The 18,561-nt window shown below is 43.8% G+C and overlaps 1 protein-coding gene across 1 annotated transcript in view; it reads right to left on the reverse strand.

Annotated features, from left to right (window-relative positions):
• The window catches only part of LOC111969325 (inositol 1,4,5-trisphosphate-gated calcium channel ITPR1-like), a 165,818-nt gene that overhangs the window by 35,151 nt on the left and 112,106 nt on the right, over nucleotides 1–18,561 (reverse strand). The window contains exons 53-59 of the mRNA XM_070445560.1: nucleotides 12,008–12,183; nucleotides 11,320–11,484; nucleotides 4,752–4,941; nucleotides 4,432–4,524; nucleotides 2,465–2,613; nucleotides 2,064–2,229; nucleotides 1,181–1,341 (exon numbers count right to left, since the gene is read on the reverse strand). Coding sequence (XP_070301661.1) covers nucleotides 1,181–1,341; nucleotides 2,064–2,229; nucleotides 2,465–2,613; nucleotides 4,432–4,524; nucleotides 4,752–4,941; nucleotides 11,320–11,484; nucleotides 12,008–12,183 — 1,100 coding nt within the window. The remainder of the gene's footprint in view (nucleotides 1–1,180; nucleotides 1,342–2,063; nucleotides 2,230–2,464; nucleotides 2,614–4,431; nucleotides 4,525–4,751; nucleotides 4,942–11,319; nucleotides 11,485–12,007; nucleotides 12,184–18,561) is intronic.

Consider the following 18,561-nt stretch of genomic DNA (forward strand, 5'->3'; position numbering starts at 1 on the left):
CCCAGGAAGAGTAGCTGCTGCTTTGGCAGCAACTAATGGGGATCCATAATAAATACAAATACAATACAACTGGACAGTTTTAGCGTTTTAGGAAACTATCTCTTGTCATATACCCATAATGTTCCCACAAGCTTAAGAAATGTTCTGGGAGTCTTTGAGGAACAGAAGAAATGTGTTCTGTGAACCTTCTTGTAACATCAGGTGAATGTTTTTGCCCCCTAAAATAAAACATGGTTGAATTATCCACACAACTGTATAGTTTTATTGTTTTGGAACATATGTTTTGTGATGTCCCCACAATGTTCCCACCAGACTGTTCCCACAACCTAATGAAACATTCTGTGAACCTTTAAAGAACAGGTGAAATGGGTTCTCGGAACCTTTCTTGCAACCTATCAGCACGACTGGACAGTTTTGTGTTATGAGAATATTTACCACAACCGAATGAATGTTCTAGGAACTTTCCCAGAACCAATTTTGGTTTGCTGGGATGGCTGCTTTCGGGGATTAACACATTTCATGCCAACGGAACATTGTCTGGATCTTAATTCTCCATGCCAACGGAACATTGTTTGGATCTTAATTCTCTATTCACAAAGCTTACAGATGTGATAATACTTAGGAGGGATTCAATGGTCACGAAGGCAGGGATTACACAACACAATGTCGCTGCTTTGGACCAGCTGCCAATTAATGGTCGAAAAACCTGGCCAGCCATAGCAATCAACTCTCCTCGACTCAGGACCCACATAACCCTAGGTTGAGTTAATTTAGATTAGTAGATGGTGGACTGGGCCATCTGCAGCAAAGCAGTGGAGGAGGACCTTTAAAAAGTCTACAATGTATTGGTGCTTATGTGGTTTTCTGTTTCTGAACATGTTTTTAGATTTATTCTCACCATGGAACAGAGATATTTCACTGCATGCCAAAATCTCTCTATCTGGTATAGGAGCTAACCTGCATTCTGAGGAGACACATTTGATCAAAGCTCAGATATGTGAGCCCTTCTGATGAAGTCATGCAGAACTGCCAACTCCCTGTCAGAGATCTATTTATGACCACATACCTGCCTATCTTGATGTGTATTATCAAGAATCTCCTTCATTATAAGCTGTTTTGGCTGGTACTTTACAAGTGATAAGATATTTAGGTCATAATACGCGTAGTAGTCTAGTCGTACCCTGATCATCTCAGCGACGTAGCTCTCTGGTCCTGTGTACTCTGTGGAGTCCTTCACCTTCACCAGCACTATGAAGAACAGGTAGTGCCACATGTTGTGCTCCACCTTGATGTGCTCTTCAAATGTCACCGTCTTGTTGTCAAACTTGTCCCTTTCTAGGCCTGCACATGAGGGGACACACAAAAACAAATTGTCAAACACACATGCTGGAACATAAATGCATGGCAGTTACTTAAACTGTAAACAAACAAATGCATGTGTGACAATAATGAGCCATTCATTATCAGTCTGGTGATTGTCATGACTTTAGTTCTGTCATTGGAGAGAAGAATACAATACACTTCAGAGGGAGAATAGAATAGGGTCTTAAAGCTGGTTCTCAATGTCTTACATACATTTGTATTTGACTTGCCCATCCTACTTCATCCCACGGGGCCAGCCATATGTAAAATGCATGAACATTTAAAAAAATGTATAGGCTAAAGTAACTAAGGCTACATGAACTAATAGCTTGTGTATGCCGATGTGATACAGTTCATTTCCATTGAGTTGCACTTTGGGAGGAGTTTTTCATGGCTGAGTGAGTGTTGCACACTAACATGGTCAAGAACCTGCATGGTAACAGGAGGAAGTTACTCCTCCGCATCGCATCAGCCATGACTAACCACTCTGGTTCTGGGAAGAGGAGGCCAACACTCAGTGCACCACAAGCCTAGTGTGAAATAGCACTACTTTTCATAGACTCTACAGACCACATCCACTAGTCATTCCAACTCCAGCTCAAATTGCAGCTACCACCATGATAGCTGAGCATCAGCCCACTGAAAACTAGCGGTGGACACAGGCCAGAAGAGCCCAGCCAGACCCAGGTAGGGCCACTCACCGCAGATGAAGCATGTTGTCTTCAGGACTTCCTCCTTTTTCTGTTTCTCACTCCTGAGGTCGGCAAAGGTGTCGATGATGACTCCGAAGATGAGGTTGAGGACGATGATGATGACGAGGAAGAAGAAAAGTAGGTCATATATCACCCTGCCAGCAAATAGAGGCTCCTAGCAAATACAAGAGAGACAGGAAAAATAATTTGATAACATACACCTGTACATTTCAACAAGTCAACTATCAAAGACAACTGCAGCTATGAAACATAACTGCAGCAAAATTGTTCCCTGTTGATTAGCAATAATTGAGATTGAGGTGAAGCTAAACTGTGTTGGTTTCTTCCTCTTTCTGGACCTGTCTGAATTGTAAATGGATTGATGGTGTTCAACATGGGCATTTGCATACCTCTTTGGATGGCTTCCGCAGAACATCCCCCACACCACCTCCACTCCTCAGGCCGTGACTCAGGACAGTGACGATACACATGAGGAGGGAGTCACACGACCGCTCCTTGTCCTCAATCACCACTGCCGACGGCTGGGTGGCTATGGCAGCTACAGAGGGACATCAGGGACATGTATTGCACATAGTATATCCCTGTCTCTTATACACATCTAGATGTGTATAAGAGACAGAATTAGGACAATGTTGTGCAAACAAAAGCTTAACTCAAATCTCACTCAAAATAAACCTGCAAATCAACCCTACCACAGCCTGCTTCCTGTCTCTTATACACATCTAGATGTGTATAAGAGACAGTCTCATATACAATACCTCATGGCAAATTCTGTCTTGAGGAGGGGGGGGGGGGGGGGGGATTTAGTGAATTAGGACAATGTTGTGCAAACAAAAGCTTAACTCAAATCTCACTCAAAATAAACCTGCAAATCAACCCTACCACAGCCTGCTTCTTCCCAGCACAGGAACCACTGACAATACCAATGTGACCCTCAGTTCTCACAAAACAACAAGTCACCAGACTAGTATCATTAATTTGGGTGGTGGTGATGGTGGTGGAAGCCTACATGAGGTTTGAACCCATACACCGTCAGGCCTGACAAGGTCCAGAAAAGGTTGGCTCAGCACATTAAGGCAGCATTGAGGTCATCTTTAATTTGGGAGATTTTTCTAAAGAAGTCAACAGTGTCTGTTAGAATGCCAGGATCCCAATGAGCTGCCCCCGGCGCCCTCTCAGAGCAAACCCGTCCTGTGCCTGATGGCAATTAATCCCTAACCTCTCCTCCCCTCCCTCTGGATCCTGGTCCTCCAGTAGCAGATACACACGGCAAGGCCTAAACCCCTGTGAGCTTCCCCCAGCCCAGCCAAACACAGCAAGGCCTAAACTCCTGTGCGCTTCCCCCAGCCCAAAACTGATGAGGTGTGTCGCACAGCTAGACTCGGTTGTCAGTTCTGTCAGTTGCCTTGTCCTAATGAGCCCTCCCTAGCAAGCTAGTTTATGCTTGTTGCTAGAAATTTCTGCGAGAATTTGAAACTTGAAGGAAGTTGGAACTTGGGAGTTGAGAATCATTCAGTTTTTATCAGACTACAAAATCAACAAATGTGCTTTAGCTGCCTGTCACCCTGGCCTGATATTAGCTCCACTATCTATACTCCCCTCTAAGTTACCGCAAGACAGCAGTGCCTGGCACGCGGGACTCGGGAGCAAGGACGCTGTACCATGTGCTAAGTTGCAGGTTTGCAGCGCAAACTCTTGCCATTGAGCAGCAGTAGACTGTATCACCGTGCCATCAAGATGTTTACTACCATTACAAGTTATTTCTTGTGTAGGCTGCTCAAAATATAATGGAAGAAATTGGCAACGTCAACTACTGCCAGCGACGTGATACAGCTGCCCGGTGAAGCCGGTCATTCARACCGGCTTGTCGTAACGTTAGCTAATTTGGCATGTCACAGTGACATCCAGATTCCATAGGGTGACCAATACTACACGTTATTTCTCCTTCTCCCATTGAAATATCACATTTTCTTTGACAAGTTTTAAGCTGGGAACAAAAGGCTTATCAGGACGACTGACTGAACAGAATCCATCGACTCTCAGCTGCACGACATATGTCATCAATTTGAGCATCAGGAGTGTCGGTATAGCCTCTCCCAGCCCAGCCAAACCTAGCCAGGTCTAAAACCCTGTGTGCTTCCCCCAGCCAAACCCAGCAAGGCCCAACCAAGGCCTAATCCCATGACTGCCTCATAGTACAGATTTCCGTCTGAGTGGAATTGTGGGAAGCGTCTCCTCTGGGGGAGGACTGACTCAGGTGGTCTGTGAGGACACAGGAGAACCCCTTGACACACATGCAAGCCTGCACGCACACACACACGCACACACATACCCACACTTTTCCTGGAGCACATACCATCCATAACAGCTTCTGTGGAGCAGTTCTCCCCGCTGTCCTTCCGACACACTCCTGCTGACAGAAAATCTCCCACCATACTGGCTCCACTCTCTGCCAAACAGGTAAATAAAAGGTCAGGAGGAACACTCGTGCCTTTGTTGGCTTAATATTGTCTATTGTAATGGAGGGACCATATTTGGCCTTGCAGAGTTTTTTCACAGCAGGAAATCAGGTGTAAGTAATTTTAAAATGTGACAATCAGAATGGGGAGGATAGACAGAAGAAGTCGTTCTGTTTGCGAACCCCTAAGTGTCATAGTGCCTGCTCTTTGACCTTACCTAGTGTTTTATTAGGTATCCTGTCAATATTGAGGAGGAAGTCATCTTGGAAGAAGATGTACCCAACAATGGAGAAGAGGTAGACCAGGATGAGAGCCAGCACGGCAGTCAGCAGGATGGAGCGGCCATTACGGGTTACACTCTTGATCACGTTCAACAGTGTCTCCTCCCTGTACACCAGGTCAAAGAGCTACAGGAGAAACAAGAGACAAACAGCTTAGTGGGAGACAGGGGAGGGTGAGTGAGTGTGTGAGTGAGTGAGATACACTGTCCCAGTCCCATACAACCAGTTGGGTTCTCAGTACATTGTGCAGATAGGAATAAAGAACTCTCTGGGAAGAAGAAAGGCGGCGGTGTATGTTTCATGATTAACTTCTCATGGTGTGATTGTGGTAATGTACAGAAARTCAAGTCCTTTTGTTCACCCGACCTAGAATACCTCACAATCAAATGCCGACCGCATTACCTCCCGAGAGAATTCTGTTCAGTCATCGGCAAAGGGTGTATATTCCCCCTCAATCCGATACCACGACGGCTTGCAAGGAAGTACACTGGACTATGTGTATATCCTGAGGTCGCAATTATTGTAGCTGGGGACTTCAATAAAGCAAATCTAAAGTTCTACCAACACATTGCTTGCAGTACTCGCGGTTCAACAAATTTGGGACATTGTTCTCCCTTCCGGGATGGCTACAAGGCCCAGTTCAGTTATACCCTGTGTAAGGCAATAAAACAGGCAAAACATCAGTACAAACACAAAGCGGAGTCGCAATCAACGGCTCAGACACGAGACATATGTGGCAGGGATACAAAGGGAAAACCAGCAAGGTCACGGACACCAACATCTTGCTCCCGGACAAGCTAAACACCTTCTTCGCCTGCTTTGAAGATAACACAGTGCTACTGACGCGGGCCACTCTCGAGAACTCTTATTCTCCGTGGCTAAAGTAAGACATTTAAACATGTTAACCCTCGCAAGGCTGCCGGCCCAGACGGCATCCTTAGACGCGTCCTCAGAGCATGCGCAGACCAGTTGGCTGTTTACGGATGTATTCAATCTCTCCCGATCCCAGTCTGCTGTCCCCACTTGCATCAAGATGTCCACCATTGTTCCTGTAACCAAGAAAGTGAAGGTAACTAAAACAAATTATTATCGCCCCGTAGTACTCACAGCTGACATCATGTAGTGTTTTGAGAGGCTAGCTAAGAATCATATCACCTCCACCTTACACCCTAGACCCACTGAAATTTGCATACCACCTCAAAACATCCACAGATGACGCAATCGCCATTGCACTGCCCTATCCCATTTGGACAAGAGGAATACTTGTAAGAATGTAAGAATGCTGTTCATTAACTACAGCTCAGCCTTCAACACCATAGTACCCTCCAAGTTCATCATTAACCTCTCTTGGGTAGGGGGCAGTATTTTCACGTCCGGATGAAAAGCGTGCCCAGAGTAAACTGCCTGCTACTCAGGAGCAGATCCTAGGATATGCATATATTTGGATAGAAAACACTCTGAAGTTTCTAAAACTGTTTGAATGATGTCTGTGAGTATAACAGAACTCATATGGCAGAACTCAAAAACCTGAGAAAAAAWCKAACCAGGAAGTGGGAAATCTGAGGTTTGTAGGTTTTCAACTCTTTGCTTATCCAAGATACAGTGGAAATGGGGTTGTTGCACTTCCTAAGGCTTCCACTAGATGGCAACAGTCTTTAGAACCTTGTTTGATGCTTCTACTGTGAAGTGGGGGCGAATGAGAGGGGCTTGAGTAAGGTCTCTCCCAGAGTTCCACGAGCTGACCATGCGTGTTCATGTGAGAGTTAGATTGAGTTCCATTGCATTTCTGAAGACAAAGGAATTCTCCGGTTGGAACATTATTGAAGATTTATGTTAAAAACATCCTAAAGATTGATTCTATACTTCGTTTGACATGTTTCTACGGACTGTAATATAACTTTTTGGACTTTTCGTCCGTACTTTCCGCTGGACTTGCACGCGCGTCGTGAGTTTAGATTGTGTACTGAACGCGTGAACAACAAGGAGGAATTTGGACATAAATGGACATTATCGAACAAATCAAATATTTATTGTGGAACTGGGAGTCCTGGGAGTGCATTCTGATGAAGATCATCAAAGGTAAGTGAATATTTATAATGCTATTTCTGACTTCTGTTGACTCCAACATGGTGGATATCTCTTTGGGTTGATTTGGTGTCTGAGCACCGTACTCAGATTATTAGATAGTGTGCTTTTTCCGTAAAGTTTTTTTGAAATCTGACACATCGGTTGCATTAAGGAGAAGTGGATCTAAAATTCCATGTATAACACTTGTATTTTCATCAACATTTATGATGACTATTTCTGTAAATTGATGTGGCTCTCTGCAAAATCACCGGATGTTTTGGAACTACTGAACATAACGCGCCAATGTAAACTCAGATTTTTTGATATAAATATGAACCCTACCGAACAAAACATACATGTATTGTGTAACATGAAGTCCTATGAGTGTCATCTGATGAAGATCATCAAAGGTTAGTGATGAATCTTATCTATATTTCTGCTTTTTGTGACTCCTCTCTTTGGCTGGAAAAATGGCTGTGTTTTTCTGTGACTTGGCTCTGACCTAAAATAATKGTTTGGTTTGCTTTCGTCGTAAAGCCTTTTTGAAATCGGACACTGTGGCTGAATTTACAACAAGTGTATCTTTAAAATGGTGTAAAATACATGTATGTTTGAGGAATTTTAATTATMGGATTTCTGTTGTTTTGAAATTGGCGCCCTGCAGTTTCACTGGCTGTTGACGAGGTGGGACGCTACCGTCCCACATACCCTAGAGAGGTTAAGCTCGGGGCCCTGTGTCTGAGCCCCGCCCTGTGCAACTGGGTCATGGACTTCCTGACCGGTCGCCCCCAGGTGGTAAAGGTAGGTAACAAAACCTCCACTATGCTGATCCTCAACACAGGGGCCCCACAAGGGTGCGTGTTCAGCCACCTCCTGTACTCCCTGTTCACCCAATACTGCGTGGCCGTGCACGCCTCCAACTCAATCATCAAGTTTGCAGACGACACAACAGAGGTAGGTTTGATTACCAACAATGACGAGACAGCCTACAGGGAGGACATGAGGGCCATGGTGGAGTGTCGCCAACAAAACGAAGGAGCTGATTGTGGACTTCAGGAGACAGCAGAGGGAGCATGCCCCCATCCAAATCGACGGGGCCGCAGTGAAGAAGTTTCTCAGCATACACATAATTGACAATCTGAAACAGTCCACCCACACAGACAGTGTGCTGAAATGGATTGCAACCTCAGGAGGATGTTTTGAGGTGGTATGCATACTCAGGAGGTTGAAGAAATGTTGCTTGGCCATAATGTAACAGCATTTGCTTCTGTTCCTCTCCTCGCCCCTACCTGAGCTCAAACCAGGGACCCTCTGCACACATGGACAACAGTCACCCTCGAAGCACCGTTACCCATCCCTCCAGAAAAGCRGCGGCCCTTACAGAGCAAAGGAAACAACTACTTCAAGTCTCAGAGCGATTACATACCAAGATTGAAACATTATTAGCACACACCCGCTAACTAGCTAGCCATTTCACACCGGTTACACTCACCCCCTTTTGACCTCCTCCTTTTCCGCAGCAACCAGTGATCCAGGTCAACAGCATCAATGTAACCGTATTGCTTCCATCCCCTCCTCGCTCTAACAGGGCTCGAACCAGGGACCCTCTGCACACATCAACACCTGCCTCCCACGAGCTTCCGTTACCATCGCGCCACAAAAGCCACGTGAAACAACTACTTCAAGTTCAGAGCGAGTGACGTCACCGATTGAAACATTGCTGGTGCGCACCCGCTAACTAGCTACCATTTCACACCGGTTACACAAAGACCCTCAGAAAATTTTACAGAAGCACCATGGAGAGCATCCTGTCGGATGTATCACACCTGGTACGGCAAATGCACTGTCCGTAACCGTAGGGCTCTCAGAGTTGGTGCAGTCTGCCCGACATATCACCGGGGGCACACTGCCACCCCCAGGACACCTACAGCACCCGGTGTCACAGGAAGGCAAGAAGATCATCAAGGACCTCAGCCACCCAAGCAACGTCCTGTTTACCCCACTATCATCCAGAAGGCAAGGTCAGTACAGGTTCATCAAAGCTGGGCGAGAGACTGAAAAGAGCTTCTATCCAAGGCCATCAGACTGTTAAATAACCCTCACTAGCCGCCTCCACCACGTACCCTGCCCTGAACTTAGTCACTAGCCGGCTACCACCTGGTTACTAAACCCTGAACCTTAGAGGCTGCTGCCCTACAGTTGAAGTCGGAAGTTTACATACACTTAGGTCGGAGTCTTCAAAACTCGTTTTTCAACCACTCCACAAATTTCTTGTTATCAAACTATAGTTTGGCAAGTCGGTTAGGACATCAACTTGTGCATGACACAAGTCATTTTTCCAACAATTGTTACAGACAGATTATTTCACTTATCACATCATCCAGTGGGTCAGACATTTACATACACTAAGTTGACTGTGCCTTAAACAGCTTGGAAAATTCCAGAAAATGATGTTATGGCTATAGAAGCTTCTGATAGGCTAATTGACATCATTTGAGTCATTGGAGGTGTACCTGTGGATGTATTTCAAGGCCTACCTTTGAACTCAGTGCCGCCTTGACATCATGGGAAAATCAAAGAAATCAGCCAGACCTCAGAAAAAAATGTGTAGACCTCCACAAGTCTGGTTCATCCCGGGAACAACTTCCAAACGCCTGAAGGTACCACGTTATCGTTACAAACAATAGTACGCAAGTATAAACACCATGGGACGACGCAGCCGTCATAACGCTCAGGAAGGAGATGCGTTCTGTCTCCTAGAGATGAACGTACTTTGGTGAGAAAAGTGAAAATCTATCCAGACAACAGCAAAGGACCTTGTGAAGATGCTGGAGGAAACAGGTACAAAAGTATCTATATCCACAGTAAAACGAGTCCTATATCGACATAACCTGAAAGGCCGCCTCAGCAAGGAAGAAGCCACTGCACAAACCGCCATAGAAAGATATGGTTTGCAACTGCACATGGGGACAAAGATTGTACTTTTTGGAGAAATATCCTCTGGTCTGAAAAACTAAAATAGAACTGTTTGGCCATAACGACCATCGTTATGTTTGGAGGAAAAGGGGGAGGTTGCAAGCAAAAAACATCCCAACCATGAAGCACGGAGGTGGCAGCATCATGTTGTGGGGTGCTTTGCTGCAGGAGGGACTGGTGCACTTCACAAAATAAATGGCATCATGAGGGTGGAACATTATGTGGATATATTGAAGCAACATCTCAAGACATCAGTCAGGAAGTTAAAGCTTGGTCGCAAATGGGTCTTCCAAATGGACAATGACCCAAGCATATTCCAAAGTTGTGGCAAGATGGCTTAGGACAACAAAGTCAAGGTTTTGGAGTGGCCATCACAAAGCCCTTACCTCAATCCTATAGAACATTTGTGGCAGAACTGAAAAAGCTTGTGCGAGAAAGGAGGCCTACAAACCTGACTCGTTACCCAGCTCTGTCAGAGGAATGGGCGAAAATTCACCCAACTTATTTGGAAGCTTGTGGAAGGCTCCCGAAACGTTTGACCCAAATTAAACAATTTAAAGCAATGCTACCAATATAATTGAGTGATGTCACGGGTTTCTAATTCCTCCTCCTCGGACGAGGAGAGGCGAGAAGGATCGGACCAATACGCGGAGTGGTTAGTGTCCATAATTTATTAGATCGAACTGAACACTATAATGAACAAAATAACAAATAGAAAAACCGACAACAGTCCCGTGTGCACAACGACTACACGGAAGACAAACACCACAAAAACACGTGAAACCAGGCTGCTAAGTATGATTCTCAATCAGACAACGATTGACAGCTGTCTCTGATTGAGAATCATACCCGGCCGAACACAAACATCCCAACATAAAAATCACACATAGGACAAACCCACCCAACTCACGCCCTGACCAACTAAACAAATACAAAAACAAAGGAAAACAGGTCAGGAACGTGACAGTATGTACACTTCTGACCCATTGGGAATGTAATGAAAGAAATAAAAGCTGAAATAAATCATTCTCTCTACTATTATTCTGACATTTCACATTCTTAAAATAAAGTGGTGATCCTAACTGACCTAAGACAGGGAATTTTTACTAGGATTTAGTCAGGAATTGTGAAAAACTAAGTTTAATTGTATTTGGCTAAGGTGTATGTAAACTTCCGACTTCAACTGTATATGCACACATACTCCAAACTCCGACATTGCTCGTCCTAATATTTTTATATTTCTTAATTCCATTCTTTTACTTTTAGATGTATGTGTATTGTTGTGTATTGTTAGATATTTCTTCACTGTTGGAGCTAGGAACACAAGCATTTTGCCACACCCTTAATTAATAACATCTGCTAAATATGTGTATGCAACCAATCAACTTTGAATTGATTTGATTTGAGAGAGTGAGCGAGCGAGCGAGCGAGAAGGCGAGTGAGTGAGTGTACAGTTTTTACCAGCAGACTGTAGAAGAAGACATGGACGAAGACACCCAGACTACAGATGATCAGGTAGAGGAGGTGGTAGAGGAACTCTACATCCATGATCATGGCCTTGTAGCCCCGTGTGAACGTCCCTCTGTTCCCCACAAAACTCATCAAGAAGATCATCTTATTGCCCACCTGAGGAACAGTGGAAAACATCGAAGGATTGAGTCAAAGAGCAAAAACTTTGCCATGTTCATTTAAAAGTACATACTGGCATCTGTTACAACTAAGTAAAGAGATTCAGAAACAATAAAGCACAGCAGACTAAGACTCAACCAACTTTTGTTATTTTACAGAGACTGGCATAGAGGTGGAAAATTGCTCCCGGAAAAGTTGACATCATTCCAGAAAACTTGATGTGCAAGAAGCATTGGTCATGCATCCATCCAACAAAAAATATATATAATAATAATAATGTTTTATTTTTTTGTCACATACACTGGATAGGTACAGTGAGTGTTCATTTGGTCTGGTTGACACAAGAGCGCCACAGCTCTGTGGAATCCCACAGTGACACACTACACACTTCACCTCACATACAGGTCAGGCAAGGACACTGGATAAGGCGTTTGAGGGCACAGGAGCTACTGTGACAGGACCATGTGACCACAAACCTTCCCAGTCACAGAGGCACGCACGCACGCACACACACACTCACGTTAAAGGCCCCTAGCAGGAAGAGGGTGGGCTCCAGGCCCACAGAGAAGATGAGACGGAGGATGGTGGAGGTGATYAGGACCCGGACGCCGTGGGGCTGGGGCAGGATGATGACGATCGCCAGGGACACCAGCATGGCGATCCACAGCAGGGCTGACAGGTGACCATCCAGCGTACCTGGAAGAAGGAGGGGGAGAGGACAGAGGTGAGAAGGGGGGTTAAAGGTAGAGATGGGGCGTGGATAGTGTTGTCCATACAAGATGCCTACATGAAATATTCATACAGTGACACATAGTCCTACTGTAGATACAGTTAAAGATCTGTTTATATTGAATGTTGAATCAAAAGACAAAAGCAGCCAACACTACCAGCGTCATCCAACTGCTGTAATGATAGATGGCAACACATTGGGTCGTATTAACAAGCAAACAATCTGTTATAGGCCTCCAGTGCGGGACATCCCTCTGCAGTAATTTCACCTGTTTGACATGCTCAGGCAAAATATCTCCTCCGGGAGACGAGGCAGAGCTCTAGAACTTCACAATACTGCCGGTTACAACAGAGGTTAAAGTGTGACACATCAGAATGTTGTGGTTCAGTGAAGCTTTAACATGAGCTTACCTGGCACTAACTTGGTGGCTAAGTCCCAGCTCTGTCTGTGCAACACAAGGACAAAGTCAGTCGGATAAATGTGTGCGTGCATGTGTGTTAAGACGAAAACAATATCATCGGTTTTGCCGTATTCACTTCTAGGCCCCAGCCAGAGGCCAGTTTTGCCCCCTCTTCTCCTCTCCGTGCAGATATCACATGACAGGTGCATGTTACATAACTGGGGCAGCTAAAAATACACCTGGCTTCTGAGAAATTCATGAGGGATGGTCTGGGAGTGATCCCAGGTCTGCCGGCTGACAGCCCGCCAGGGAGCTGGACTCCACAGCCAAGCCCAGCAATGTTTTATAGGTGAGTGCATCTCCCGAGCTCTGGGCAAGGCTAAATTCTGTTAACTCACAGGACCTTTAGAGAAACCACCTTTCAGGGACACAGTATTACAGGTGTTATTTCTCACTAATCTAATCCTATTATTCCTACTTTTTGTTCACCTATCTCTACGCCTGCATACTGTAAGCACAAGTCTTTGCATTTCTCCTGCTCTCAAAAATGTATTTCAATAAAAGCTTTGTTTATTATCTTAATGTCACACTTCCACACAATATACTTAGAAAGTATTGCTGAAAAAGTTGTAAAAGTCTACCAGGCCACTGAAGTTCACTTCTATTTTACAAGCAGCTGGATTGAACATTAACACCGAGCAGCATTAGAGCTGGCATACATCCAGACAGACATTAGTATGGACCAATCAGTTGTATGTGTGTTTAAGATTTAATATGAGCAATAATGATATGCAAGCCATGATGGCTGGCTACATTGTTAAGCTGACATCATTTCCCCCATCGCACACCAGCGGACGTGTCCTGAGCCCTACAGTTTGATTCTGATGCTAAGCTCGCTCGCGCACTCGCGCAGACACAGACACAGACTGACAGACAGACAGACAGACGACAGACAGACAGACAGACAGACAGACAGACAGACAGACAGACAGACAGACAGACAGACAGACAGACAGACACGACAGACAGAAGACAGACAGCGACAGACAGACAGACAGACAGACAGACAGACAGACAACACACACACACACACACACACACACACACACACACACACACACACACACAGCCACACACAAAAGGGACTGCACTGCTTGACCCCAGTTGGACAGAACAATGTAAAGTTTATGTGAGTCACAATGTGGGTCTTCTCTCTGCAACTGCCTTGGAACAATAGAGGCCTTAATGACTGGGGTTGTGGTTTACACATCACCACAGACTAACACTGCTCTCAGGCATGGAGAGAAGAGGAGAGAGAGAGCAAGAGAAAGAATGAGTATTACTTGTATTGTGTATTCATCTTTTTCTTTATGTCCACAGAAATATAGATTTCCAAGCACATTCTAATTTCTTCTACTTTGTTGCTGCTTATCGGACATTACTTATTTGACGAGACTGTTGGGAATGATCTAAGAGCTGTGAGGGACCCACCCCAGTCCTTATCGGTTAGGTGTCACTTTTCAGGGTAGACCAAACACTGCAGTCTGCGTTCTGGGCATTATGGTTCCTGCCAGGCTCAGGGTAACCAGACCACACGGAGGCAACACATACGTAGTACACACACACAGCCCAATTTACAAACAATAGCGACAGATACTGTACATGGCAGTGGATCCTGACTGAAGGCTCATCAGTGTCAGCGTGAAGACAGGAATCTGGTGACAGGTTCATTAAGTGGGTGTGTGTGTGTTAACTTAAGCTCAAACCCTGTATCAATAATCAGCTCATGGCCTATATCCACAAAGCATCTCAGAAAAGGTCCTAGGAATCTTGTTAAAACCTGTTATAAGACTAAATGAACTCCCAGCTCAGAGCAGATTTTAGGATGATCTTAAGACACTGCCCAGACAAACTCTGAGCCAGGTACTAGGTAGCCTAGCGGTTTAAGGAGAAGGGCCACTAACCAAATGGTTGCTGGTTTGAATACCCGAGTCAACACGGTAAAAAATATGTTGATGTGCTCTTGAGCAAAGCACTTAACCACAATTTGCTCCAAGGGCACTGTACTACTATGGCTGACCCTGTAAAACAACATATTCACTGCACCTATCAGGTGTATGTGACAATAAAACATTTTTATTTGATATTTTTACCGCAAAGGAAAAATTGTGATTACACTCATTGACATTATTGCAAATGATGGGGAGTAATCCATTGTGATGAGGCATCGCCAGCTGTGAACTCTATAGCACGCTTCAGACAACAACATTGAATGTGATTGTAGGCCTACATCAAACGTTGCAATGGTAAAACGTTTGATATAATTTTTGCACTTTGCTTACTCTTAATTATTGCATAATATGTTGCCGTGAATAACCCCTTTTTTTACCCAATTCTGATGGTTGTTAAAAGCAGAATTTTGACAATAAAGCAACCAGGGCTGGCTCCAGGCATAAGCAGTCGGGGGGATGAACTCAGTCAGGGTTTCAACAGTTTGAAATGTGGTTGTGCATCAGCAGTTTTTCTCTTGTTTTGTCAGTCAATGACAGTCACTCAATTAACCATGTCAGCTAATCATTTTTAGATATGTAAATTTGTCAGTTATCTAAACTTTTGCTAATCATGGCCGAAAATGCAACATTTTCTCTCAGCCAATGGAAAAATGTGTAGAACTGCAGAAAACCTTCATTAAAACTTTTCTCTGCCATGAAGAGGAGGGCCACACATTTTTTTAGCCCGCATAGGGTCCCCAAAAGGCTAGAGCCACCCTGATAGCAACACACGGGTCACTCCCATTTAACAACTCTAAATCACTTTGGCACAGTAGGCATCAAGTCACTAAACGTCTAAATAAGCATGTGTATTGTAAATTACGGTGTAATGTAAATTACGGTTGACATGTAAAGTACGGCAAAGTAGAATCCAAAGAACTTCATAAAAAAGTAAATTCTCCATTCACCATCCCAAATAGCTTGTGGTTGTGTGTATTATGCATTGTAATGCAGCTCCCATCACATTAATGGGAGTCATTCATTCAAATATCCTGTTTTGTAACAGTCACACATGTAGAATAAACAGAGAACCTGGCGCAACAGAGCCTCTTCAATCTCAGGAGGCTAAAGAAATTTGGCTTGTCACCTAAAACCATCACACATTTTTACAGATGCACAATTGAAAGCATCCTGTCGGGCTGTATAACCGCCTGGTATGGCAACTGCACCACCCACAAATGCAAGGCACTCCAGAGCATGGTGCGGTCTGCCCAACGCATTACCGGGGGCAAACTACCCACCCTCCAGGACACCTACAGCACCCGATGTCACAGGAAGGCCAAAAAGATCATCAACGACATCAACCACCCGAGCCTCTGCATGTTCACCCTGCTATTATCCAGAAGGCGAGGTCAGTACAGGTGCAGCAAAGCTGGGACCGAGAGACTGAAAAACAGCTTATCTCAAGGCCATCAGACTATTAACTTCTTATGGCTGCAGGGGCAGTATTGAGTAGCTTGGATGAAAAGGTGCCCAGAGGTGCCCAGAATAAACTGCCTGCTCCTCAGTCCCAGTTGCTAATATATGCATATTATTATTAGTATTGGATAGAAAACACTCTGAAGTTTCTAAAACTGTTTGAATGATGTCTGTGAGTACAACAGAACTCATATGGCAGGCAAAAACCTGAAAAAAACAACAACCAGGAAGTGGGAAATCTGAGGTTTGTAGGTTTTCAACGCATCACRTATCAAATACACAGTGGGATATGGGTCAGTTTGCACTTCCTACGGCATCCACTAGATTTCAACAGTCTGTAGAACCTTGTCTGATGCTTATACTGTGAGGTGGGGCCGAAGGAGACGGGAATGAGTAAGGTCTATCATGAGCTGACCATGCTCTGACCATGCGCGTTCACATGAGGGAGCTCTGTTRCATCGCACTTCTGAAGACAATGGAATTCTCCGGTTGGAACAGTATTGAAGATTTATGTTAAAAACATCCTAAAGATTGATTCAATACATCGTTTSACATGTTTCTACTGACTGTTACGGAACTTTTTGACATTTCGTCTGCTTTTAGTGAGCGCGATTCCTGACTTTGGATTTGTTTACCAAACACGCTAACAAAAATAGCTATTTGGACATAAATGATGGACATTACCGAACAAAACAAACATTTCTTGTGGAAGTGGGAGTCCTGGGAGTGCATTCCGACAAAGATCAGTAAAGGTGAGTGAAGATTTATGCTATTTTTTGAGTTTTGTTGACTGCACAATTTGGCGGGTAACTGTATGGCTTCCTTTTGTGGCTGAACGCTGTTCTCAGATTATTGAATATTGTGCTTTTGCCGTAAAGCTTTTTTGAAATCTGACATAGCGGTTGCATTAAGAACAAGTGTATCTTTAATTCTATGTAAAACATGTATCTTTCATCAAAGTTTATGATGAGTATTTATGTTATTTGATGTGGCTCTCTGCAATTTCTCCGGATATTTTGGAGGCATTTCTGAACATGGCGCCAAAGTAAACTGAGGTTTTTGGACATAAATATGAACTTTATCGAACAAAACATATATGTAATGTGTAACACGAAGTCCTATGAGTGTCATCTGATGAAGATCATCAAAGATTAGTGATTCATTTTATCTCTATTTCTACTTTTTGTGACTCCTGTCTTTGGCTGGAAAAATGGCTGTGTTTTTCTGTGATTTTGCGGTGACCTAACATAATCGTTTGTGGTGCTTTCGCTGTAAAGCCTTTTTGAAATCGGACACTGTGGTAGGATTAACAAGATGTGTATCTTTAAAATGGTGTGAAATACTTGTATGCTTGAGGAATTTTAATTATGAGATTTCTGTTGTTTGAATTTGGCGCCCTGCACTTTCACTGGCTGTTGTCATATCGATCCCGTTTACGGGATTGCAGCCATATTAAAKAGCCATCACTAGCACATTAGAGGCATATACTAGGAATCACTGTCCACTTTAAGGAATGGAACACTAGTCACTTTAATGTTTACATATCTGGCATTACTCATCTCATATGTATATACTGTATTCTATACTATTCTACGTCTATACGTTATTTTAAGTCCCCAAATGTTTAGCATACCTGGCCTTAACTCTTCTCATGTGTATATATGTTTTTGCTGTTAGCTATTACTATGGTATCTCATTCACATAATAATGCTGGACATATCTTGCATTTACTCATCTCATATGTACAGTTGAAGTCGGAAGTTTACATACACTTAAGGTTGGAGTCATCTAAAACTTCGTTTTTCAACCTCAAATTTCTTGTTATCTTAGTTTTGGCAGTCGGTTAGGTAATCTACTTTGTGCATTTGGCACAAGTCATTGTTTCCGTTTTGTAGTCATTCTAAGTACCGTCATTTTTGCGTAATGCACAAAAAGTCATTTTCCAACAATTGTTTACAGACAGATTATTTCACTTATAATCACTTATCACAATTCCAGTGGGTCAGACACTTCACATAACCTAAGTTGACTGTGTTGCCTTTAAACAGCTTGAAAATTCCAGAAAATTATGTCATGGCTATAGAAGCTTTGATAGCTAAATTGACATCATATTTGAGTCAATTGGAGTGTACCTGTGGATGTATTTCAAGGCCTACCTTCAACTCAGTGCCTGCTTGACATCATGGGAAAATCAAAAGAAATCAGGCAAAGAAACGTGTGACCTCAGTTCATCTGTACAAACAATAGTACGCAAGTATAGAACAGTCCATGGGACCATGCAGTCGTCATTACCGCTCAGGAAGGAGATGCGTTCTGTCTCTCGCATAGATGAAAGTACTTTGGTGCAGAAAATTGCAAATCAATCCAGAAAAACAGCAAAGGACCTTGTGAAGTGCTGGAGGAAACATGACCAAAAGTATCTATTCACAGTAAACACGAGTCCTATATTCGACATAACCTGAAAGGCCACATCC

This window comes from Salvelinus sp. IW2-2015, linkage group LG1 (genome assembly GCF_002910315.2).
Source record: "Salvelinus sp. IW2-2015 linkage group LG1, ASM291031v2, whole genome shotgun sequence".
Taxonomy (NCBI): Eukaryota; Metazoa; Chordata; class Actinopteri; order Salmoniformes; family Salmonidae; genus Salvelinus; species Salvelinus sp. IW2-2015.